The sequence below is a fragment of the Dermacentor andersoni genome, chromosome 3 (genome assembly GCF_023375885.2).
Source record: "Dermacentor andersoni chromosome 3, qqDerAnde1_hic_scaffold, whole genome shotgun sequence".
In the NCBI taxonomy this organism is placed as follows: Eukaryota; Metazoa; Arthropoda; class Arachnida; order Ixodida; family Ixodidae; genus Dermacentor; species Dermacentor andersoni.
This window is the reverse complement of record NC_092816.1, coordinates 77,788,594-77,815,556: the sequence shown is the minus strand read 5'-3', so window position 1 is coordinate 77,815,556 and position 26,963 is coordinate 77,788,594. Positions and strand designations below refer to the sequence as shown.

Below are 26,963 nucleotides of genomic sequence, written 5' to 3'. Positions count from 1 at the left end.
GCTGGTCTTTATTACCTGCATGGCCACCTTCGCTAATAATATGTCCACTGTGACGATTGGTTGCCAGCGATTCTTACGAATATATTAACGTAAGAACTTACGAGACCAGTTATCCCGCACATGCCCTATATATTCGCAATTCCGACGATGACTTTGACCATGCGATTTGAATTTGCAGACGCCTTTCAGCAGCAGAATGATTCTTGCGGTCGGATGGAATGGGGCTGAGAAAGGAAAGAATAAACGACGTATATGATGTTTCTAACTGCATTTCTGAGTGCCACAACACCTCAACAGTGCCGTACTGCAGGGTGGTGGGAGAGAGTAAAAAGAAAGGGAGGAGGAGGAGGTTGGAGAGAGAAGGGGAGTGACACACGTCATGGCAGGGAAAGTCTCCAGGGCGATTCATAGCGAATGAGCCGAACGCAGAGAAGCGCCACTGCGGGAACCGGGGCCGAGTTCACGAAGCGTTTTGTCCGCAAGTGCATTTTGGCAGTTGCGGGCCTCCTTTGCTAATGACACGTCTGGCGTGGTGATTGGCTGGCGTCTTCACTTGTACGAACAGCTTTAGCTTAAGAATCTGATAGGGACTGCGGGCCCAGTGTCCTTAACAAAGATTAAAAGTGCCCTTAGGTACTGCTCGCGCTTAAGTGAAGATTCTGTAGCAGTGAAGACGTAGTGGATGCGAGAGCCCCACTAAAGCCTGTCGCACACGCGTTTTAGCTCAGCACGCAACGCGGCGACTGCTGGAAGGAGTGGAGGCGTTCGAAACATTAGGGCATATGTCGCGGTCATCGCAGTTCGGGGCTCAAGGAATGCCCTGATTGGTTGGGTTGATCAATTGATCGAGTGAATGTTTTAGTTTTGATGGGCTGGCTCTTCGGCCTAACACGAGGAATGGGAAAGGCAAGAAAGTGTGGTCGGGAGCGGGAGTCACGCTGCATCTGCAACCGGCGTAATAGCCCGTATTCCCTGGCACAAGCCAGTAGAGACTCTAGGGCTACGCGAGGCGTCCCTCTTAGGCCACCCACCGATCGGATTCACTCCTCGTAGCTCGGGAACTGTTGCTGGCGGAGGCTCTTCCTCCGCGCCGCTTCGTGGGCCGTACATTCTCGCAATAGGTGTTTGGCGCTGGGTCGTACTGGTTGCTTGCAGTCGGCCGCAGTTGTGGCCGCATTAAGTAAGGAATTGACGACTACTTAAATTGAGGACGACGTAACGAGCTATGGAAAGAACAATGATGGGTGTAACGTTAAGAGATAAGGAAAGAGCAGATTGGGTGAGGGAGCAAACGCAAGTTAATGTCGTCTTAGTTGAAATCAAGAAAAAGAAATAGGCATGGGCGGGACACGTAATGAGGAGGGAAGATAACCGATGGTCATTAAGGGTTACGGACTAGATTCCAAGGGAAGGGAAGCGTAGCAGGGGGCGGCAGAAAGTTAGGTGGGCGGATGAGATTAAGAAGTTTGCAGGGACAACATGGCGACAATTAGTACAGGACCGGGGTAGTTGGAGAAGTATGGGAGAGGCCTTTGCCCTGCAGTGGGCGTAACCAGGCTGCTGCTGCTGATGATGACGACGACGACGATGATGATGATGATGATGAGTAAGGAACACTCCCCTCAAAACGCAGCAGTTCGTGCGCGGGCCATCGGCTGGCCGGACTTTATTTGTGTCCCCAAAACATGTAGGGCGCCATGATGGGCCACTTGACGTACTTGTCGGAGGCGAAGTACTCCTTCAGCTTGGGCAGCTTCTCGAAGCGCGACAGGTAGTCGAGCAGCTCGGGCCGGTTGGCGAACGCGTCCGGCGCGAACTGCCGGTTCCAGTCGAGCGCCTCGTAGAGCAGGAAGTCCACGTAGGTGAGCGCGTCCCCGAGCGCCCAGCGGCGCTTCCTCAGCAGCTCCTGCCAGCGGGGCAGCGCGTCGGCCAGCCTCTGCTCGTGGGTCTTGCGGGCCTCGGTCGCGTTCGGGTTCATGGCGGTCACCACGAGGGCCCAGAGCAGGTCGTTGGACTGCTGCTCCAGAAGCCACAGCTCCGCGGCCTCCTTGTCAGTCCTGCGTCGTGTGGAGTAATCGTTGGTCTCACGAGGAGGACAGGTTGCACACGTTGGCGTCGGTGGTACTGGCGAGAGATGTTTCATTAACCCTTTAAAGGAGAAACACATGAATGCACTACCCCCCCCCCCCCCCCCCCCCGCCGAATGATGTTTGTTTTACATATAAATCTACAAAACACACCGATAGTAAGCATATTCAACGAAAAGAAAGCAAGAAGAGAAGTATTTCACGGAAACATTTTCAGCAATAGAGGGGCAACACCAGGCAGAAAACTGGAAGTGGGCTTCAGCCGGAGCCTCCTGTGACGTCGTTTACAACTTGTGCAGACAGGTGTTCACCATATGCGAACATTGGAGGTGTGCATTGAATGTGCTTTAAGTGTGTGACACTACTGCAGCCGGAGTTCTCGCATCGGTCTGCCTCCCCTGACCGCTGCTGAAGGAAAAGTTAGTGTGTCAGGCTTCCTTTTCTTTTTTGTTTTTGACCCGTGTTTCTGCTCTAAGCCAACAAATGACGCTCACTGCCTCTCATTCAGTGTTCGCCGAAGACATTTAACCGTAAACGCCGCACGAAATATCGGAAACTAGCCAGAAAAGTTATTTTTTTTGTTTTTGTTGTCCTGTGTGTAGTCTGTAGGCAATACTTCGCAGATACTGACTCTCAGAGCCTCCCTCGGGCGCACGATTCGGCTCACATAACGGAGTGGCAGCCCGACGTCGCTGTTGAAACCTGCCAGCTCTCCCGAATTTTTTTACAATGCTTACGAATTTGAGCTCGTTCTGCGATAATACATATTACGAATTTCGAGTTAGTCTTTATAAAAAAAATTCTCCTTGCGGAAATGTCTTAAAGTTCTTGCGAGATAGGACTGTGTAAACTCGCAAAAGAAAAGTACGTAAGAAAAATTATTTTTGTTATTATTATTATTATTATTATTATTATTGTTATTGGCATCCCCTTTGAAACGGGGAGCTTACAAATCGTCAACTAGCATGCTTGAGGTAATCAGGTATTACTGATTACTAAATCTGCCCTCAAGTTAATATCAAAGAAAAAAAAATCGCTAACTTGTAACTTAAGCAGCGGTAAAGTATTTCCGCCTCGCCGTAGAGCTCGTATGTGAGCACGTCAAGTGTCTCAAGCCTTCTTATATAAAAAAGAAATCTGCAATTTCCAAAAAAAGCACCCTGTAAGTACACTAAATTTATTGGCAAGCAGCCAAACACCCGTGCCCTTTCGAGTAAAATTCAACAACCGTGAATCAGCTCTATGTGCGTTCTCTTTCCTCCGCTGTGTTTGCCTTTGGTGACCTTTTACACACCATTAGCGCTTGCAGAAACGTACCGATGGACGCATTAATGTGCCTGCAGAGGATCGGACGTTTACCGCGTATACATCTGCGCGCCTCTAATGAGCAGTTATATCGGCGCCAGAAAAAACAGAGCAGAATAAATCTATGCGGGGTGGAAACGAGGAACGTGCAATGCGGTCGCGTTTAATAAATCGAGAATAATTCAAATGGTCGTGAGTCAGCGCTGTATCTCGTCTATTAGAAAGTATGTGCACTCGTACTTTGTACTGTGCACCGGCGTCATGCATGGCGTGACTTTTAGACTGCCGGCTGGCATTAATTAAGGGCACTGCCTCGCGAGTTTTTTTCTGCGTACGCGAAAGCTTCGCGCGCAGCGTTCGAGCGACAGTGTGCTCGCCTAGCACAGGAAACGCGAAATATCTGGAGCTGTGACCTTTGCCACATTTCTAAAACAGCGCGTAGTAACCTGCGTTACGCATTGTGGGTGCTTTTTTTTTTTTCATCGGGTGTTGCAGCGTCAGCTCTCCCATTTTATAAGGCACGCGAGATAACAGCGTCGCTCACGCGGACAAAATGCGCACACCAAGAGTTACATGCTTTTCACCGGTAGTTGCCGAGTAGGTGGCGATTGATGAGGCCGATGCCTCATTAACGTTGACGTTGAATTTAATTGAATCTATTTCCATATTGAATGGGGGAAAGTCGGAACTAAAAAGTGAAAGTGAATTCACTTGACAGAGATTCGGACCCCCTTTACAAGGCATACAGTAGGATAAACCAGTGACGCTCTAACATTTCAAACATAATATGAGCACAAGAAGCATTAAAAACAAAAAGAGCATACATTTCAATATCAAGATTTCAGGCACGGACTACTATTTCACATATTCTCTGTAGGAAAAAAGGAAAGAAAATACAGGAAATGCATATTGCTTATCCGTGGTGTAGGGTATTATTGAGGTTGAGTTCCTAAAACACAACGCTTATCCGAGGTGTAGGGTATTGACCACACAGAACACTCTGCTGTGTGTGTGTCTCCATGTGTGCCCTTTCCTTTTTTTTATTATTTTTTCATTTATTTTTCGTTTTCCTCTCTGTCATCTTTCTAACCCCTATCCCCCATCCCCAGTGTAGGGTAGCAAACCGGAGACTCATATCTGGTTAACCTCCCTGCCTTTCCTCTTCATTCTCTCTCTCTCTCTCTCTCTCTCTCTGCTGTGTGTACACGCCGTGTAAAGCACGTGGTAGACAATTCGAACATTCCTCACATTGTTCCGCTCTCTCGTATCTCCAGACAAACACGACGCACAGAATTATTCCTCTCTACGAGCGGGAAGGAGCAGTGTGTTTCTGCTCTGCGTTTCTTGGCTTCAGGGACTAAGTGCATAGACGTCCTATTGGTGGCACACGTAGGGCAGGGCAGAGCATATACTAGAGCAGAGCAGAGTAGAATGGCGTGTAGAGCTGAGCAGTGTAGCGCAGGGTAGAGAGTAACTGAGTAGTATAGAGCAGAGCAGTGTATAATAGAGTAGTGTCAATTCTATTACAGGAGAGCAGAGCAGAACAGAGTGGTACGTGTAGCGCAGGACAGAGTGTAGTAGAGTGGAGAAGAGTCGAGTAGAGTAGAGTAGAGTAGAGTAGAATAGTGTTGAGTAGAGTAGAGTAGAGTAGAGTAGAGTAGAGTAGAGTAGAGTAGAGCAAATCAGAGTAGAGTAGCACAGTGCAGTGTAGAACAGATCAGAATAGCGTTAAGTAAATTAGAGTAGAGTTGAGCAGGGCAGTGGAGAGTGCAGAATATTGTAGAGGATATATCCTGCATGTTGTGGGCAGTGGCGCAGCCCATTCCGTGAAATCGGCCAAGAATCGGGTATCATTAACTAGGAGCATGTTTAAACCACAAAGAAATGAAGAACAAGTCGAATATAGCGCCACTGTTGCGAGCTATCGCAGTTTCGCTGGTATACATATACGCGTATATATTGCCGTACCATGTTTTAAAATTTTTGCCTGTGGCAGATAGCACACTTTTAACCGATGAACTGAATTACTCGCTGAGGCGGATATTATTTCTAAGGGAAATCAAAGCGCCTATTCGTATAATTAACATAATTACGCTAATTGTCTTCTTAATTAATTAAATTGCAATGTGAGAATTGTAGCCGGCGAGTTCGCACGGTGCATCCTCCTGGAATGAATTCTCAAAACGGCACCAGTTTCGAGAAAATAAGTTTCGGCGTGGTCCAACGAATCGCATTCGCGTTCCAGTTGCTTTTGTGCTTCAATGAATAAAACGGGCGTTTACGCACCCCCCCCCCCCCCCCTAAAAAAACTTAAAGAAGAAAGCCAGTGGGACAACAGTGTTTTCACGGCAAGTTCGACGGGGCATATCTCGAAACCTGTGCCATCCCTTGGATTCCGTGCCAACTCGATATGCCTTAAAAATTCACTAGCGATATAAAAAAGGTTGTTGATCGCAGTATGTGCTGTAAGTTATTTGCTAAACAGTTTAAGTACTGAGATATCGTTAATTACTCCATCACGCATTTGATTGCTCGTCGAAGTAATGCCCGCCTCAACGAGTAATTCAGTTCGAGGGTTAGAACTGTGCAACCTGCCACAGGCGATCTTGAAAATTTGGTCAGCCCAAATTAAAAAAAAGAAGAAAAGGAAAGAAGAAAAAACGCACCCTATATATTTTCCCCCGCGCGAAATATTATTATTATTATTATTATTATTATTATTATTATTATTATTATTATTATTATTATTATTATTATTAGTTTTTAAAACATATACGGGCTAGACAGGAAAGGGAAAGCGAGGAAAAGGCTGGCAACTGCCACCGGGAGGGCCATTATGCTCGCCTAGACTTTTCAGAGAGGAGGAGACAGAAACATGGAAATGCAAGATAGCAAGAAGGGAAAGGGGGAAGGATTGCACGGCGCGAATACCACGTGCAATCGCGACACCCCGATGTACCGACCTGGCGTCGAGACCGTGCTTCTTGCCGAGGTACCGGAGAATGGCGACCGTCTGCGTGAGTCGCACGTCGCCGTCGATGTAGTAGGGCAGGTTGGGGAACGTCAACCCCAGCGAGGCCCTGTCGGCCTCCCAGCCGAGCTTCTCGTACGCCGGCGCCGGTCCGAACTCGTAGCGCTTGTCCTGGAAGTGCACGCCCTTGTACACCAGCAGGTTGCGGACGCTCTGGGCCAGGCCCCTGGCACTGGTGTAGCCCACGACGGGAACGCTGGCGGCCATGCCGATGCGAATGCTCCGCTACGCGCTCTGCGGTATAGTAACGGGGACAAAACAAAAAGAAAAAGTGATCGCAGGGTTGTGAATAGCTAGAGTATACATGGCTAGAGATGTGGACCCGCCGCCGCGTTGGCTCGCTGGATGCATGGGCAACCAGCTCTGAAGTTTTGGTTGCCAACAGCAGCATCGTATATCCCTATACCGTACATACTGCAAAACCTGTATAAGCGAGCGGGAGAGGCAGTTTTCAATAAGACGAGCTGCAATTTCTGCTTGCACGTATGGCTCTCGTTTTGAGGCCTTCCAACTCGGTGACCTGAATGGGCACACCAGCATAATATAGAGAACACGGGAGCACTCGCACGGCCACGGATGGACCGGGTCTCGCTGAACACGCGTTTGGCTAAAGGCAAAAAGCGTCGACGCGAGCGCACGCAAGCATGCAAGCGCGGGTCTGTTCTCGTTGAAAACTCTGTATTTGATTGATTGATTGATTGATTGATTCGTGTGATTTAATGTTTCGATGCAGTGCTGGAGCCATCCAGATTAATTCTGACCGCCTTGGCTTCTGCGACATTTAACAAAAGTACACGTGTTTTATTTGTTTTGTTTTTTCCCCCTTCCGGCCCCGTCGAAATGCGACCGCGGGCTGCGGCCTGATACCGAATCCATGACCTCGCGCTCAGCAGCGGAACGCGGTAGTCACTCAGCAACCTGTATATACGATGTCACGTGATCTTCGTGAAAAATCTTTCTATCGGATGACGTCATCAATTCTTGGTCACACGCTGAAACAGCCGTTGCGCCACCTGGCGACCACTGGATCCTCTGTTGTGCACCATAGTCCCAGGTTCGACTTCCGGCAGCAACGGCCTCATTCCAATGCGCCGCAAGGTAATAAAAGAAAAAAAAAAAATACCGCCCGTGTATAGCGCACATGCCTTGGACGCACTTTAAAGAACTCCTACAACTCAAGAGAGAGAAGACAAGGGTAGGAAAGGCAGGGAGGTCAACCAGAACAGCATCCGGTTTGTTACCCTACACTGGAGGTGGGGGAAAGGGGAATAGAAAGAGGAAGAAAAGGAGAGAGTAAGCACTGAGTACATGTGGGAGGGACACCATACACAAGCACACTATATACTCAAAATTAATACGTAGGATATGGCCTCTTTCGCAGTTTGGCTGTTGCTATGGGTAACGAACGAACGAACGAACGAACGAACGAACGAACGAACGAACGAACGAACGAACGAACGAACGAACGAACGAACGAACGAACGAACGAACGAACGAACGAACGAACGAACGAACGAACGAACGAACGAACGAACGAACGAACGAACGAACGAACGAACGAACGAACGAACGAACGAACGAACGAACGAACGAACGAACGAACGAACGAACGAACGAACGAACGAACGAACGAACGAACGAACGAACGAACGAACGAACGAACGAACGAACGAACGAACGAACGAACGAACGAACGAACGAACGAACGAACGAACGAACGAACGAACGAACGAACGAACGAACGAACGAACGAACGAACGAACGAACGAACGAACGAACGAACGAACGAACGAACGAACGAACGAACGAACGAACGAACGAACGAACGAACGAACGAACGAACGAACGAACGAACGAACGAACGAACGAACGAACGAACGAACGAACGAACGAACGAACGAACGAACGAACGAACGAACGAACGAACGAACGAACGAACGAACGAACGAACGAACGAACGAACGAACGAACGAACGAACGAACGAACGAACGAACGAACGAACGAACGAACGAACGAACGAACGAACGAACGAACGAACGAACGAACGAACGAACGAACGAACGAACGAACGAACGAACGAACGAACGAACGAACGAACGAACGAACGAACGAACGAACGAACGAACGAACGAACGAACGAACGAACGAACGAACGAACGAACGAACGAACGAACGAACGAACGAACGAACGAACGAACGAACGAACGAACGAACGAACGAACGAACGAACGAACGAACGAACGAACGAACGAACGAACGAACGAACGAACGAACGAACGAACGAACGAACGAACGAACGAACGAACGAACGAACGAACGAACGAACGAACGAACGAACGAACGAACGAACGAACGAACGAACGAACGAACGAACGAACGAACGAACGAACGAACGAACGAACGAACGAACGAACGAACGAACGAACGAACGAACGAACGAACGAACGAACGAACGAACGAACGAACGAACGAACGAACGAACGAACGAACGAACGAACGAACGAACGAACGAACGAACGAACGAACGAACGAACGAACGAACGAACGAACGAACGAACGAACGAACGAACGAACGAACGAACGAACGAACGAACGAACGAACGAACGAACGAACGAACGAACGAACGAACGAACGAACGAACGAACGAACGAACGAACGAACGAACGAACGAACGAACGAACGAACGAACGAACGAACGAACGAACGAACGAACGAACGAACGAACGAACGAACGAACGAACGAACGAACGAACGAACGAACGAACGAACGAACGAACGAACGAACGAACGAACGAACGAACGAACGAACGAACGAACGAACGAACGAACGAACGAACGAACGAACGAACGAACGAACGAACGAACGAACGAACGAACGAACGAACGAACGAACGAACGAACGAACGAACGAACGAACGAACGAACGAACGAACGAACGAACGAACGAACGAACGAACGAACGAACGAACGAACGAACGAACGAACGAACGAACGAACGAACGAACGAACGAACGAACGAACGAACGAACGAACGAACGAACGAACGAACGAACGAACGAACGAACGAACGAACGAACGAACGAACGAACGAACGAACGAACGAACGAACGAACGAACGAACGAACGAACGAACGAACGAACGAACGAACGAACGAACGAACGAACGAACGAACGAACGAACGAACGAACGAACGAACGAACGAACGAACGAACGAACGAACGAACGAACGAACGAACGAACGAACGAACGAACGAACGAACGAACGAACGAACGAACGAACGAACGAACGAACGAACGAACGAACGAACGAACGAACGAACGAACGAACGAACGAACGAACGAACGAACGAACGAACGAACGAACGAACGAACGAACGAACGAACGAACGAACGAACGAACGAACGAACGAACGAACGAACGAACGAACGAACGAACGAACGAACGAACGAACGAACGAACGAACGAACGAACGAACGAACGAACGAACGAACGAACGAACGAACGAACGAACGAACGAACGAACGAACGAACGAACGAACGAACGAACGAACGAACGAACGAACGAACGAACGAACGAACGAACGAACGAACGAACGAACGAACGAACGAACGAACGAACGAACGAACGAACGAACGAACGAACGAACGAACGAACGAACGAACGAACGAACGAACGAACGAACGAACGAACGAACGAACGAACGAACGAACGAACGAACGAACGAACGAACGAACGAACGAACGAACGAACGAACGAACGAACGAACGAACGAACGAACGAACGAACGAACGAACGAACGAACGAACGAACGAACGAACGAACGAACGAACGAACGAACGAACGAACGAACGAACGAACGAACGAACGAACGAACGAACGAACGAACGAACGAACGAACGAACGAACGAACGAACGAACGAACGAACGAACGAACGAACGAACGAACGAACGAACGAACGAACGAACGAACGAACGAACGAACGAACGAACGAACGAACGAACGAACGAACGAACGAACGAACGAACGAACGAACGAACGAACGAACGAACGAACGAACGAACGAACGAACGAACGAACGAACGAACGAACGAACGAACGAACGAACGAACGAACGAACGAACGAACGAACGAACGAACGAACGAACGAACGAACGAACGAACGAACGAACGAACGAACGAACGAACGAACGAACGAACGAACGAACGAACGAACGAACGAACGAACGAACGAACGAACGAACGAACGAACGAACGAACGAACGAACGAACGAACGAACGAACGAACGAACGAACGAACGAACGAACGAACGAACGAACGAACGAACGAACGAACGAACGAACGAACGAACGAACGAACGAACGAACGAACGAACGAACGAACGAACGAACGAACGAACGAACGAACGAACGAACGAACGAACGAACGAACGAACGAACGAACGAACGAACGAACGAACGAACGAACGAACGAACGAACGAACGAACGAACGAACGAACGAACGAACGAACGAACGAACGAACGAACGAACGAACGAACGAACGAACGAACGAACGAACGAACGAACGAACGAACGAACGAACGAACGAACGAACGAACGAACGAACGAACGAACGAACGAACGAACGAACGAACGAACGAACGAACGAACGAACGAACGAACGAACGAACGAACGAACGAACGAACGAACGAACGAACGAACGAACGAACGAACGAACGAACGAACGAACGAACGAACGAACGAACGAACGAACGAACGAACGAACGAACGAACGAACGAACGAACGAACGAACGAACGAACGAACGAACGAACGAACGAACGAACGAACGAACGAACGAACGAACGAACGAACGAACGAACGAACGAACGAACGAACGAACGAACGAACGAACGAACGAACGAACGAACGAACGAACGAACGAACGAACGAACGAACGAACGAACGAACGAACGAACGAACGAACGAACGAACGAACGAACGAACGAACGAACGAACGAACGAACGAACGAACGAACGAACGAACGAACGAACGAACGAACGAACGAACGAACGAACGAACGAACGAACGAACGAACGAACGAACGAACGAACGAACGAACGAACGAACGAACGAACGAACGAACGAACGAACGAACGAACGAACGAACGAACGAACGAACGAACGAACGAACGAACGAACGAACGAACGAACGAACGAACGAACGAACGAACGAACGAACGAACGAACGAACGAACGAACGAACGAACGAACGAACGAACGAACGAACGAACGAACGAACGAACGAACGAACGAACGAACGAACGAACGAACGAACGAACGAACGAACGAACGAACGAACGAACGAACGAACGAACGAACGAACGAACGAACGAACGAACGAACGAACGAACGAACGAACGAACGAACGAACGAACGAACGAACGAACGAACGAACGAACGAACGAACGAACGAACGAACGAACGAACGAACGAACGAACGAACGAACGAACGAACGAACGAACGAACGAACGAACGAACGAACGAACGAACGAACGAACGAACGAACGAACGAACGAACGAACGAACGAACGAACGAACGAACGAACGAACGAACGAACGAACGAACGAACGAACGAACGAACGAACGAACGAACGAACGAACGAACGAACGAACGAACGAACGAACGAACGAACGAACGAACGAACGAACGAACGAACGAACGAACGAACGAACGAACGAACGAACGAACGAACGAACGAACGAACGAACGAACGAACGAACGAACGAACGAACGAACGAACGAACGAACGAACGAACGAACGAACGAACGAACGAACGAACGAACGAACGAACGAACGAACGAACGAACGAACGAACGAACGAACGAACGAACGAACGAACGAACGAACGAACGAACGAACGAACGAACGAACGAACGAACGAACGAACGAACGAACGAACGAACGAACGAACGAACGAACGAACGAACGAACGAACGAACGAACGAACGAACGAACGAACGAACGAACGAACGAACGAACGAACGAACGAACGAACGAACGAACGAACGAACGAACGAACGAACGAACGAACGAACGAACGAACGAGCGAGCGAACGAACGAACGAACGAACGAACGAACGAACGAACGAACGAACGAACGAACGAAGGAACGAAGGAACGAACGAACGAACGAACGAACGAACGAACGAACGATCTTTTTAGCAACGACACAACGGGGACGCCGAAGAACGCAAGAAGGCAGGAACAACGCTGTTGTCCTGTTGTTCTTGCGTCTCTTCGCACTCGTTCATTGCACTTTTGTTAATTATGAATCAGCGCCATCTTGACCAGTTTACCATTCTCATAAATGTAATTCTCTCTCTCTCTTAATTACAAATGGAACGTCGCTCGCTCGCATTCAAGATATAACCCGCTTGGCAGTCTTTCTATCGCTTGTCTCGCCAATCTCACAGTGAGAACTTTCAAAAGACCATAAATGAAGTTAAAGTCAGACCTAACACGAAGACCACTAAGGCTGTTTTGCACCTCCGCAAGGGACAGTGACAGAATCACGGTTCGTTGCCTTATTAGATCGTAAGTAATGATTCATCGTCTACAAAATTATGCTTATAACAAACAGAGCAACAGACCCGGAGAAAGAAGTGCAAAGGAAGCGCTATAAGCGGAAGTGTAATTTGAAATCAAATGTCACGGTCCTGGCCATCCCCATCACTTAGAGTTCTCTGTAAGGTCAATTGTCGGCATTTCCCGTCGTTTTGCTTTCTTTATTTAATGATGTATGCACATTTATGCTTTGCACACACAGCATATTCCTGCGGCGGTAGCCATTGCTGGTATGCGTGGCAGCCGCATTCGCGTTGTTGCCGTATATGGGTGTCCTAATTGAATAAGGCCCCAAAATAGGATAGTCCCCATATCGTAATCTATTAAGTAAAATGTATTGTTCAATATCGTGTCCAAAGGATGGCGCTGAAGCCGCGTACGTATCGGAGCTGAGACCTTCACTATCGTGAATTTGCGCTCCGCAAATTGCTGCATGGATAGATTTTCTCTCTCACTCTCTCTTACTGTACGGAAGTGAAGAACAATCTATTCAAGAAAAAGAAAATAAAGAACTATATATATCAGAAGATCATTACGAGAAGCGAAGGCAACTCTATAATACATGCAGTGGAAACGCAGCCAAGCTATGCACCAGCGTCCTATATTGGTGCCAAACCTGGCTGTGGTTGTTGAATTACGCAAACGCACCGCGAACACAAACAAACTGCAGTAAACGATTTAGGGCTTCGCATTGTTGCAGCCTGCCTATCACACATTCTACACTGTGCGAAAGGCTATGTATGAAGGCCATGTGAGAAACATGTCACGTGGCGACGCGATCTCTAAATCTGTGACGTTGATGTTGTTCAGTCGTGTATATGTGTAGTGCAGGGCAACGTGCCAACGAGGTGTGGCAAAATGACAGACGCGCAAAGCACACCCTCTGTCGAGTCCTATAGACCCAGGTCATGGATCGAACAGCAGTCGGTGGGCCAACAGAGAACAATACAAGTGATCAAATAAACGACGTGTTAAGTCAAGCGATGAAATGCACAGAAATGCGCAATTCATTCAGCCGAACGCACTGAGCCCGTCTCTCGCTTCTCTAGCCTTCTGACTTTCTCTAAAGTTATTTAAAAAAAACCTTCCAATCCTCCAGGCGCGGACTGGACTGCGCATGCGCTGTCGATACCGTGACGTCACGACGGCGGCGGCGCGAGTGCCTTTTGAGCGTCCGTATGGTTGCTATCGCTACAAAAAGCAATCAGGCTTTACTTTTGAACTGAAAAAAACTGGAGCTGCGCTCTTGTGCAAACACTAAACTATAGGATATGTATTGCATATTATTACTACTAGATTACGTCAGTTAACCGAGTGTCAAAGCTCTTTGCGAGATCGAGCTGAGACGATTGAGGTCTTGCCTAAGTCATACAGCGTGCTGCGACTCAGGTAGGTGGTGCTGAGAAAAAAGACAGATCTTGGTTTTGTAGCGGCATAAACGAAGACTGCCACGTTGAACTTGTAACATTCGGGAAAGTGCATCACACTGACAACAGGTAAGTTTCTACATAGCACCCATGACGTTTAAGTAAGATATTTTAATGCCATCTCTTGAGTGGCTGTTAATTCGTGCGTATCGGTCTTATTGCACGTAGCCGCCACAATAAGGTGCAATAAGTGAAACGTGAGTAAACCAGGGCAAATCATAATTGCTTCCTGACGCTGTGTGGAAGGAAGTCGCTTGTGCGATTAATGACGCCCATCAATTGATTGGGCTATTTCAATTTTTACCGCGACGGACAGGGTCGCTCCAGTCCAGATTGCTACGGGAACGCATGCCCATAAACTTACACGTATTTTTGCGTGTAAGTATTTAATCATCAAAATATGCTTAACATTGTGACTTACTGCTTTATGTTTAGCGTTGGAAAGTATAAAAAAGTATTTTTTAAATATTCTGTTTAAGTTGAGTAAGCGCCACCAGAACCTGTAATCTTTTAAACCGCGTATTTGCGTTCTTTTCTTGTTCTTTTAGGTCAGAGTATCAGAAAAAAAAAAAGGTATTTACATGATCAGCATATAAGATGATACCCGTAGTTAAGTGAATTTTAACTACATATATACAGTAAACAATAGGGATCCTAAAGTATACCAAGGAGGGATAGCATACTTTAATGCCGTAACTTTCGAGCTTACATGACGCACGCTTTTTCACTGCAATCGGCCTGTTAGGTATAGCTTCTTGTGGGTACTTGTTCAATTAATGCCACGAATTTTACGCACTATACTAATGTTCCTTCGAAGAATTCTAGCCTACGATTGAGCTATATGTGAATGCGGGCCCTGGCGTGTATCAATTTGCGAATTGGTTAGAAAAAGAAAATATCTAGGAGGCATTCATTAGGGTGTGCGTAGGATACTCACACTTGTACGGGCTCGCGTTATTTGTGCACGGCGCGATCGCTATGCGCAAGTGGTTCGTCGGGAGAGCTGCGCGTCGCACCTCGATCGCTTCTACACGTCGTCGTCGGAGCACGCTCGACACCGACCTTCTGAAGGAGCGAGGCAGTGCTGTAGTTATAAGCCTGGACCCGACAGTGAACCCAGTACTATCCCAAAAGGTCATTGACGTCGTGCTGTGACCTGAGTGGCACGCGAAGAAACAAAATAAAAGCTCACGCGCACAGTGAACTGTCTCGCGGTCGCGCGAGGAAGTGATGCTTTTGTTTAAATTTTTGTGAACGACGTGTCGGTACACGGGCTATACTGCGAACTCACCGTGGGCGTCCGTTGCCAATTGGCTCCCAAGGGCTCTAATCCCGTGGTGACAAGATCGACGCGTGTCGCGCTAATTGGTTGGCAGTCCGTGTTTCTGTCAACGCACATTATACTTGACTAAACATATATGATCGTAGACTCCTCACAGCCATTAATCAACTATAGTCACAAAAATTCATCAGCGGCAGAGCAACCCGTGAGACGTCTACATGTAAATATATTGTGAGAGACTTCATCACTAGCCCCATATATGCATGGTTCATTTTTTAAAGCCTACCACGCCAGGCGCAAGGAAGGCCCGGGTTGCGCTTCGTTTTTTTTTCTCTATGTTCGACCGATCATCGAAGAAGCGCCACGCGCTTAAACTGACTTCGATTTGATGCAATAAGTCGAGTGGTGTTCCTGAACAATGTCTTGCCTCGCTCCGGTAACGCATCTAGCCTTCACATCCAGCTCTTACATTAGAGGCTAAGACTAAGTTCAGGCTCCTCAGGTTCGATCATCAGCCAAAGGGACCACTATTTCACCAGCTACTTATATAAAAATACAGACAGTCAAGCTACACGCAAATGTGTGGGCTATAGCGCAATACCCTTCATAAGCAACACCGCATCACAAAAGCCTGGCACTGCAAAAAAAACACGTCTTCACGCCGTCCTCCGTGCAGGGGGGCCAGCACAGGGATATATGCTTGCGCTTCCCGGAAATGGGCACCGAGACGTGCGATACGTGGGGTGATATGACATTACGAAATTTGCAGGCGCAAGTTGGAATCAGCCAGGGCAAGATGCGGGCAATCGGAAATCACTGGGGGATTGAGGCCTTCGTCCTTCAATGGACATAGAAATAGGCTGCTGCTGCTGATGATGATGATGACGTGGTTTGCAGTACGGTGCTTCTGCAGTGTTTCGCGACAGCAGTCAGCTTTTATACCCGCTGTCCCGATTACCAAGAGCTCATCAGACCATCAGCCGGCTGTCTCGCCTAGGGCTGCCATGCCCACGCAGCAGCCAGACGACTCTATGCACGCATTTCCAATGCGGCCTCGTCGTCACCCCTTAGAAACGGAGGGAGGGCTTGCAAACGTATTGATTCAAAACAAAATAAATAAGAAAAGTATATTGATAAACGTAGGGTCTCGTCTAGTGGAAGAATGCGGTGGGGCGCAGCTTCGTCAGTGGCAGCTCTGGCAAGAATGAACGTCTCTACACTGCAGTTAATGCGTTTGCGTCCGCCATTGTTGTAAACTCAGTCAGTTTTTGTCGTTTTTCGTCTGAGCCAGCTTGCTCATTTGCACCTATTCTACAATGACTAGGACCTTTGCCCGGTACGACGTCAACGCCTTGCTCTCTAAATCCATGAACATCTCCGTGTAACGACAGTTGGATCACACCCGACAATCGGCAAGAGCAGCTTCACGGACTCGACGCCGGTCTCTGCTTCCGGCTTCCACTTTGGCTGCGGAGAGGCCAGGAAACACCACTTCATCCGAAGCGGCTCGGGGCTGTGTACGCTCGCCGACACCTCCACAAGACGGGACGGAAAACGGAACGCTGACTACAGCGTCTGTCACACTCGGGAGACAACAGGCCACGCATATTGCGTGTGGCCTCAGTATGAGGCTGGGCGAAGGGCAAACAAGTTTACTGCTGACCTGGACTCCCGGCCCTTTTCGGAGGAGACCTTGGGCGCGTGGAGACGGGTCGCCTGTGCCCAACGCGCCATAAAAAAGTCCAGTTGAACTTTCTGTGTGAGGAAGGCTTAAATGCTCGCCTCTAAAACGTGTGTGGTGTGAAGACTGAGCGAAATGTGTTCACGCGAGAGCGTTTTGTGCGGACGCGTTAGTTCTGTGCGTAGTGCGTCTGCCGTGTATTGCAGTGTGTGGAAACGAAACAGAACGGAAGACTGAAAACCAGAAAAAGAGGTTATTTTTTGCTCGAACCATGCCTAGCTGAACCGGAACGTTACGACTTTTTTTGTCACTCCGGAGTGAAACCGAAGGAAGAAAAAAAAAAGAACGGTTTACTGTTCAGGCTGTTCGCCTTTCTGGAGCTTTTCATCCATGCAATGCCTGCACTCGTGGCTCAACTATGCGTCGGTGGTGGTGGTGGTGGTGGTGATGTTGAAGCAGGCGGGGTTAGCCTGGCATACATAGCCGGCAATTGTTCCGCCTGATCCTCCTTCGAGTTGAGATCAGGGGTGTGTCACCAGGTGTCGATGAGCCCCGTGTCTCGCAGGAAGGCTATCAGCAGTCGTTGCGCTCTCTTCCTGAATGCCGCGGGCCCTCCGGGGAAAACAACGTCTTCAAAGGTCCTGTGCGTGAGACCGCTTTTTTGCAGGTTGTCGACCAACGCTTTTCTTTCTGTGTCAAACTGTGGGCATAGCCAAATGAAATGTTCGATGTCACCAATGTCACCACAGAAAACACAGAGTGGGGAAGCGCGAAGCCCAGTCTTGAATAACCAAGCTGGGGTGTATGCGGAGTCGGTCCTGATGCGGTATAAAAGCGTCGCTTGTTCGCGTGTAAATCCATGAGCCACACAGGATTCGTGTGGATTCTTGTGCATCTGTCTAAAGTGAAGGCGGATTGCATCCTTAGGGTTTTGAAAAGCTTTTGGAGCTTTCACTTTTGGGAGACATGTCAGCGCTAGGCGTGCAAGGGCGTCAGCTTCCTCGTTTCCATCAATTCCTACGTCCTCATTTGCAAATACACACCATCTTCCAAGCACGAGGTCGCGGGATCGAATCCCGACCACGGAGGCCGCATTTCGATGGGGGCAAAATGCTGAAACACGGTGCTTAGATTAAGGTGCACGTTAAAGAACCCCAGGAAGTCCAAATTTACGGAGTCCCCCACTACGGCGTGCCTCATAATCAGATCGCGGTTTTAAGACGTAAAACCCCATAACTTAGTGTTTTACGCCACCTTCCCATGCTTTGGGAAGTAGCAGCACCCATTGGTACCGTTTTCAACAAATCGCCTTGGGGGGCAGACATGTTATTATTGCAGCGCTAAGGGTTGGAAATCAGTGACCGTTAAATAGCTTTCCTTTAGTAGGAGACCTTTATATAACCGCTGAAAAAAAAGTGCTTCCAAGCTGCGTGGTGGGTGGCTCTTAATCGCAATAGAAATAACATATAGGTTCTGACATGTGCTTTCGCAACGTGTTCTTTAAATCGAAGCTTTCTTTGCCTATGCTATCCCGGGCTGTTGCAAATGATTTATGTTTAATAAACGGGTGTGACCTGGCATCTGGGTGGTGACGCTCTGGAGAGAACTGGAAGAGAGAAGGGGAGCTATCGCAGGAGCAAGTTAAAATTGCGCGGACAAAGACGTCCCGCATAGAGATTCAATGACTGTGCGGGATGCCCTTTCTGTGCTGTCGCTCCCCCTTTTGACCTCATTCGTTGCTGAAAATTTGCGCGATGCAAGGCCGCGGGTTGACCGCTTATCCTCATGCGTCGGGGCTGGGCGAAGGCTGTGCAGTCCCATACGAGACGTGTATTTGTAGACGACCACGGTGAGAAGACGGTCCCTTTGGAAATAGAGTGTCGGCCTCACAGGTGTCGGAGACGCGCGTCACCTGCAGCCCCCAACTCCCACTAGAGAGTGCTTGATCATGTGACGTCTAACATTGGGTGCGAGGAATCCTTACTCTCCTTGAGCATGGCTTTGACCGCTAGTCCGTTTTTCTGTCGAATAAGATCCGGGGGCCGAATTCACAAAGATTTCGATTCGTGAGTGCTATTTGCTAGTGGCTCGCTAGCTACGCTAATATGTCCAGCATTTGTATGGGTTGAAATTTTATTTTATGAGCAATTATAGCGTAAGGGGCTTTTGGGAATACGTGTCCAGTGCCCGTATTTTCTTTTTTCTTTTCTTCTGTACAGAAGAGTTGCACGCGACTCTTTACGTTTCCTGAATACGTACCCCTATCTATCTCTGTCTCTATAACTAAAGCTTCGCTTCACATAGATTCCAACATTATTGATAGATCTTTTTAATTCTTTTTAACTACTAACTAAATGTGACTTAAAAAGCACACGTGATCTTTCCGTGCAGCTTAGCATAGCGCCGAGCTTCATAGCGGCTATAGTGTCACGCTGCTAAGCACGAGGTCGCGGGACCAAATGCCGGCCGTGGCGGCCGCATTATTAATGGTGGCAAAATGCAAAAACGCCTATGAGGGTCCCGTACATGGGAGTACGTAAAAGATCCCCAGGAGGTCAAAATTAATCCGGAGACCCCCACGGCCTGCCTCATAATCAGATTGTGGTTTTGGTGCCTAGGACCGCAGAATTCCAAATAAATTTGTGCTGCTTCCCTGTAATTATTTTTTTCAATTATGCAAATGAACTTGAACTGGTTCCGAACGGTTTGAACCATTAGTTTCTTTCGCCCCGAAACTGAATCGTTTTCGTTGAAGCGGAACGAAAACCGGAACGAAAAAAGCATCGGTTCAACACTTTGGTTCGTTATCACCTGTCATCTAACTCTTTCATCCCCTCTCTCTCCCATGTTTTCCTTATCGTGGCAAGGAGTACATCTCAAACTGAGACACGTTCTCCCGGGCGACGTCTCCTCCTTTCTCTTCAATACGTCCCCGATTAGTCATGTTCCACTTGACTGATCGTCCATCAGTTGTTACCCTTCCCACTTACCTTCGCCATAAGCCTTCGCGCTCATGTTCACTTTGTAAAAAAATGAAGCCTCTCTCTCCACGCCCCAAAACAAACAAACACACACACACGCGTACGAACACACGTCCACACACACGCAATTCTCTCTCTCTCTCTCTCTGTCTCTCTCTCTATGTCTGTGAAAGATTGTCAGCGCATACGTCAACACAGTCGCTCTTTTTTTTCCCTTCTTAAGTGCTTGCTGCGAACATTGTCGAAACTTCGCCTCAGCGCATGACGGATAAATGGTTTGCACAGGTTGTTGAGGCCAATCGGCAGCAAAAGCCGCAGCAGATGAGCTGAAACGCTTAGTGCCCGAAAACCTCGTGCGAGCTACGTTATGCGCGCCCTTTTCATGGGAGGGATCATTATCGACTGCTGCGATTCACGAGAGCAGAGTGCGTGCCATTATTAACGCCGCTGCTGTCTGCATTAATGCCTTCCATCGGTAAAAGGAAGTCGTTTCTTGCTCTGAGAATGACGAGTCGGGAGGGTGCTTTTTGCTGACGATATCTTTAAGAAAGAGCAATATATATAAACAAAACAGAAAAAGAGAGACTGCAAGGCAGGCGTGACGTGTCCCGCAAAATATACCTCAGCACGAAGCTGTTCAGCTTTAATGAAGATGTCACAAGTCGTTGCCCTTTCTAATTGCCAGTGGAGGGATGTCGGCGATCATATATGCAGGCAGGATTCTCCTCTACATGGATCGCCTACGCAGTGGCATGGCTGTGGGACTGCATTAAATGATGCTGACCCTGTTTTGACTGCGGTTTCTATACTTATAGAATCTCTGGTAGAACGTTTCGAAATGTGATGTACAGAAATCGTATGTCACGCTTGAACGAGCTGTTAAAATGATTCATGAAATAATGCGCCTTATTGTACAAACCGCGCCACTTATTCGGGTCTGCTTTGAGGCTGCCGTCTGCTTTGCTGACACAATTAAACATGCGCAGTCCTATTTAGGAACACACCTTTGCTTTCGCAAAATCAGTTCCGCCGAAGCCTGCAAGGTAGAAGAATATTCATGAAAGGAAGAAGTGTCATCTCCCCCTTACTACAGCACGTAGCCAGAAAGGAAATCCGCGTTGGTTTCTCAGAAAAACATAGAAAAGCTTCGCAATTGAAGAAGAATTCGTCCTGGTCACGGATATCGAACCTTGGACAAACATCTTTCCGGGGCAATCGCTCTACCATCTCATCTAACCAGGAAGTTAGGAGAATGCAGAGCTAGGCCGAATTATTCGGCAACTCGAAGCACGGGAGCACTGTATGTGGCAAGTCAGTTCTATACGGAAGCCCGCAATATGGATAGATAATTATGAAAGGCGTTGGTACTGGGTTTGATCCCCAGGCCAGGGCGAATTTTTCTTCAACTGCGGATCTCTTTTACTGAGACACCTCTATGGGTTTCTTTCGAAGCTTCGTGCAACTGCTGGGTCACTGGCATTTTTTCCTTTCATGGACCTTTGCTTCGCAGGCTAAAAAAAAAAAGAAAAAAAAAACACGAAAGAAAGAAAGCGAAGCACTGACGTGTACACATCTGGAAAGGTCTCTAGCTGTCAGCGACATCGTTGAGCAGCTTGTACTACCTAAAGAAAGAGTAGGTTAAGAAGCATATGCCGACGAAGAAGCGTTCTTGTCAGTTTTTGCGGGCACTATGAGCAATTTTCAAAACGTTTTCAAAAACAGCACAACGGTGAATCGAATGGTGTTAACTGCGCTGAACATATCACGCAGGAATTTTAAGAACACAATAGAAAGAGAACATCTATCTGCACCACCGTTTGCATACCAGTGGAGCGAATCCAGGCTCTGCAACTCTGTAACTTTTATGTAACTGTTCTTTTTTGCAAGTAAAAGCAGTTTTGCTGTTATCTCAGATAACAGCATATAGATTCGTTGTCCTATGTTCTCGGTATTTCTCGACATGTGTAATGGTGCGAAATAAAATCGACAAAACATATTTATAGGTAACTGTCCGGTTGTCCTACTACATGACGTTGTCTAGCGTCGCAGGACAGGAAAACCAGCACGACTGTTATACTTAAATGTAAAAGAATTCTGCAGAACCCCTCTCGCGATGACGGTCGACGGTAATGCGTTTAGCATTGAATCAGTATAGCGGCACAACGTATAGCCACCGTCGAAACGTGTTATGTATGAGGCGTGTTCTGCAGCTAGATTCCTCTGTTGTGCTTCCATAAGAACACTCCCTGCCTTCTGCTTTCCTTTTTCCTTTTGTTTATGCTACATTCTCAGTGACCCAAGTTAGTATGGCTGTTGGTTTCGAACCCTGTTCCCTTAGCACAGCAGCCCGATGTGCAAGCCATTCGACCTCGAACACCCAAGAACCCAGCTAGTTTGAAAACGGTTGGATACAAAAATATACAAATAGATAGAGAGTTGCCCCATGAATGTGCGTGAAGTACCCTAATAATTCTAACGCGATAAGATTAGGGCAGAACTAATCTCACTATGACTGTCGAAAGCAATGCGATTAGCATTGGTGCATGTAGCGACACACAGTGTTTCTGAAATCACGTTTATTGAACACCTGTGAATGCCATTCTGAGATTTCCGTTGCTTCGGCTATACGCAAAATACTCTGGTATCGTGCCACTTTGCTGTGGTCGCTTGCCAAGGTCGCCGATGCGCATGGCGGCATGATGAAGACTGTACGACGCCGACACAGCCAATTGAAGGACGAATTAGGAAAGACAAAGGCGATATGACGACGACAGCATAACGAAAATTAGACGAGTCTTAAGTAATGACGCAGGTATAACGACGACGGCATGACGACGACGACACGAGGACAATAGGATGACGACGACGGTATGACTATAACCGGATGACGAAGCTATACTGACGACGATTGCGTGAACACGGCGGCATTGTGACGACGGTATATGATGCATGATAACGTCTGCCTGACGATCACGCAATTATGACGATGGCGTGACAACGGTGGCATGACCACTATTGAATGATGACCATATAGTTGCAATAGAATGACGAAAGAATGACCTGGATAGATCGACGAGGCTGGTATGACGAAGATGACATGACAACAATGGGATATGACATCCTCAGGTGACGACGACGGTAAAACGGCAGCGTGACGACGACAACACTACGACAATGGTATGACGGTAACTGTGTGACGCCGATGGCGTGATGACGACGGAACGACGATGGTCATACGACGAAGTTAGGAGGACGAGAATGGCACGACCGCGACGGCATCGCGACGACGGTGTGACAACAAATACACGATGATGACTGTGTGAGGGCGACACGACGACGACGGCATGCCAATGGTGTGAGGACAATGGGATGACGGCGAGTATATGACAGCAATGGCGTGAAGAGAACTGTATCGAACGCATGACGACTGTACGACGACGACGACGGCATGACGAGAGTGGGATTACGCAGCTGGACCTAGTGGTCCAAGCTGGTAGATAACTTGGGCCACTGGGTTGGCGTAACAGGATAGATAGATAGATAGATAGATAGATAGATAGATAGATAGATAGATAGATAGATAGATAGATAGATAGATAGATAGATAGATAGATAGATAGATAGATAGAATCAAAACTGTTGAAGTACCTAAAGAATACTAACTGTATTTAAAGAATGTGCACGCTTATAAAGGTTATACCACGCGATAGGAGCAGTCTCCCTGGTGTCTGAACAATATACCGCTTCGGTTTTAAGTACATTTCTGAATAAAGACAAATGGCTTTAACGAAAATAACTTAAAGTACATACCTTCAACTACCTTTGCGTTGTGGCGGCTGGCTCCTGCACAGCTGTTGCTCCCACAGCCAACGGAATTGCCGACCGGTGCGATATCAGAAACTACCGAAGTCGCAGCTTTTCCCTTCAGCGTGCGCAGCGATACTTGCCTATCGCACAGGCATATCGCTACAGATAGGGGAGCGAAAAATTAAGGTCGAAGTAGCCGTCATCGTTTCACCTTTCAATTGTTTTTGCGAGCTTCGTAAGAGATCCCAGAAGAAAAAGAAAAGCACTCGGCCTTATCTATAAGTCTGCCTCGTTGGCGGGCGTGATACCTTCCTCCTATGGCTCGCCATCCGCGCATTTGTTGCTGCGCCTCCCTCGCATACACGGTGTCCACACACAGCTGAATTCTTGGCGGGGACACTTCGCGGACAACATCGCGTGTACATGTGTTGCGGTTATGCAGTCGTCTTCTGGGCGCAGCAGCCGCAGTTCCAATGGCACGGGCTCCTTGCATTTCGCCCACATCGGAATGAGGTTGGCGCGACCGGGAATCATGACCTCGGATCCGGGAGCACTCGGTGCAGAGGACCATGCGACCTGCACTGAAGGTCAGGCTGTCAGGCCATATATAGGCCATGCAGGCTTGGATGGCTGGCGCGGGCTGTGTGATGCACCGGACAGGTAACGAAGTGGTGATACAGCGTTGCGTCCGGGGCATCGAGCAGTGCAAGAGGGACGCGCTCCATAGGGGAGGCTGCACGCCTCACACCTGAGTGGCCCTATCGCAAGAGATACGCGCTTGTGTGTGAACTGCCTGCACACGATAACGAGAGCGCGCGCCCATACGCATATTTTATTGCGCTCCTCGCGGGAGTGCCAATACGTTTCTTGTTCTTTTTTCCCGCAGCGGCTTGATATACTGTTCAGGGAGCCAGGCATGTGGATCAGTGCACGCTTTTTCACCATTCGCATTGGCAAGTATTACATTGCACCATGGAACGTTGACAGTCATGCGTTCGAATAATTGGCCTCTCGAAGTGTTGAAAACTTCTCGTATCATCATGGCGATTGAATACCGCACATGTTATAAGCTCGCTATTTCCTCAGGTCATAGTTTTCTTGTTTTTTTTTAAAGCGAAGTTTTTCTTTACGTACATCGCGGGGTTTCGTGACCGTGCCTGCGGCTTGGCTGTTCCTTTGCCGAATAGGCCAACCAATCACAGCGGAGCACGCGCGCGGCGCTCTCCGCTGGGTTATAAACACCACCTGTTTTAACACCGTCCGACGAGTTCAAGCGCAACGCCAATCCTTGCTATCGCAGTCAGTGCTTCGCCCTTCTGGCGAAGCTGCCAATTTTTTAGTTGCTACTAAAGCGAGTGGCTGGCTTACGAAGCCTTTCCTCACGGTAAGAGTGGGTTTTTTGGTATTCTAGAAGGTTCTTTTTACTAACACAGTTCTAATAATATGTTTCTTCTCTTTAGAGCCCCTTTAAGTGATAGCTTATTTTCTTTCGCTATACGTCCTTACGCTTCCACGCTCTTCCCCTTCTATCTTCCTGCTGTTTTCGTTGATAACCCACAACACTCAGCATCTTAATTTGAATAACTTGTAATGAAAGGAAAGTTTACCTCGGGGACAACTAACATTGTCCTACTTATATACATGTAAAACGCAGAAATGCTCTTATTGTGCAGCCGCTAAGGCGAGTTCAACGAAAGCTTTAGCGTTTAAAAAAGGAAAAAGAAAACAAATTCACTGACTATAGGAAGCGGAGATTGAAGTTCGATTTAGGGCGTCAAATCGCTTTGCAATACTGCCGAAAATGAGAAACTATACCTAGATAAAAAATACAAAGTTTACAAATGCATAGCTTGACACCCAAAAACAGAGCGCAGTTTTGTAAGCTATTGTTGTATCAGAGCATATGAAGTGGACAAGTGTGATGTGTGAGAGTTTGCAGACGACGTGCAATTGTTACAACGTTTACGAAGGTGTTGCGAAAGTCCTGCTCACAAATTAGTGGTGTATGGCGACGTGTACTTATTACCTTTCCCATTGACCGTCTTTCATCGGCTAGTCATCGCTCAGCGCAGGTCGCACCGGCATGTGTCGGAAGTTTCTCGAATGTTATCGCCCGATCTATCCGTTGTCTATTGTCACCGTACCTTGTGTAATCAGATTGTATGCGGGACACGTACGAATTGTGCAGTACTTACTGAAGGGCACGCGGGCAACAGCGATTACGCTGGGACTTTCTACAAGTGATGTACGTACAAAAGCCGACGCGCTGGATCCGCAGATCACGTACTCGACGATCGCCGACTTTGCTCGCCGCTATCGGTGCGCTTGAGTGTTACTTGTTTTGCTGGGCACAAGTTCGCCCAATAAAGAGGTAAACTCGTAATTCATCGTGCTGACACTGCAGCGCGTCATCCTTCATGCGTCGTCACTGCGACGTTACATCCGGTAGACGTGCGCGTATAATGCAGTAATAAAGTTGTGTATAATGCGTCAGCTTTGTCCGATTTAGACCAGTCGAAAGGCGTACTTTTCAGAATTGCGATATCGTTTTTCTTTCTCTCTTTTTGCTGAACTACGAAGTTGTAAACTTGATCCTCTAGTTGTTGTTTTTAAATGAGCGCTTTTTAAGAATTTTTCTAAGATACCCGGTGACCTAAACAAACATATATCAATACTCGCTACAGTTGGTACACTTTCACTTCTTTTGAATATATCTCGGCCACGGCGCCCACATTTCGATGAGGGC

General features: G+C 48.0%; 1 protein-coding gene across 2 annotated transcripts; it reads right to left on the bottom strand.

The window, feature by feature from the left end:
* Positions 1 to 1,636: 1,636 nt before the first annotated feature.
* On the bottom strand, positions 1,637 to 25,047 carry LOC126544575 (glutathione S-transferase Mu 2-like). 2 transcript variants are annotated; one of them, XM_050191964.3, is made up of 3 exons: positions 24,221 to 25,047; positions 6,356 to 6,657; positions 1,637 to 2,057 (listed from the first exon to the last, which is right to left on the bottom strand). In XM_050191964.3, exons 2-3 carry the CDS (start codon positions 6,628 to 6,630, stop codon positions 1,667 to 1,669), a joined length of 666 nt encoding a protein of 221 aa, XP_050047921.1. In that variant the 5' UTR covers positions 6,631 to 6,657; positions 24,221 to 25,047; the 3' UTR covers positions 1,637 to 1,666. The 2 variants fall into 2 exon arrangements, with proteins under 2 accessions (XP_050047921.1, XP_054917552.1); XM_055061577.2 differs by lacking the exon at positions 24,221 to 25,047 and adding an exon at positions 15,404 to 15,518.
* Between the last annotated feature and the right edge of the window lie 1,916 nt (positions 25,048 to 26,963).

What these genes read in the sequence shown, in the direction of transcription:
- LOC126544575 (XM_050191964.3), bottom strand. Translation starts at nt 6,630, where the DNA reads ATGGCCGCCAGCGTTCCCGTCGTGGGCTACACCAGTGCCAGGGGCCTG. An exon ending in AAGCACGGTCTCGACGCCAG is followed by an intron (nt 2,058 to 6,355) that starts GTCGGTACATCG and finishes CACACGACGCAG; the next exon opens with GACTGACAAGGAGGCCGCGG.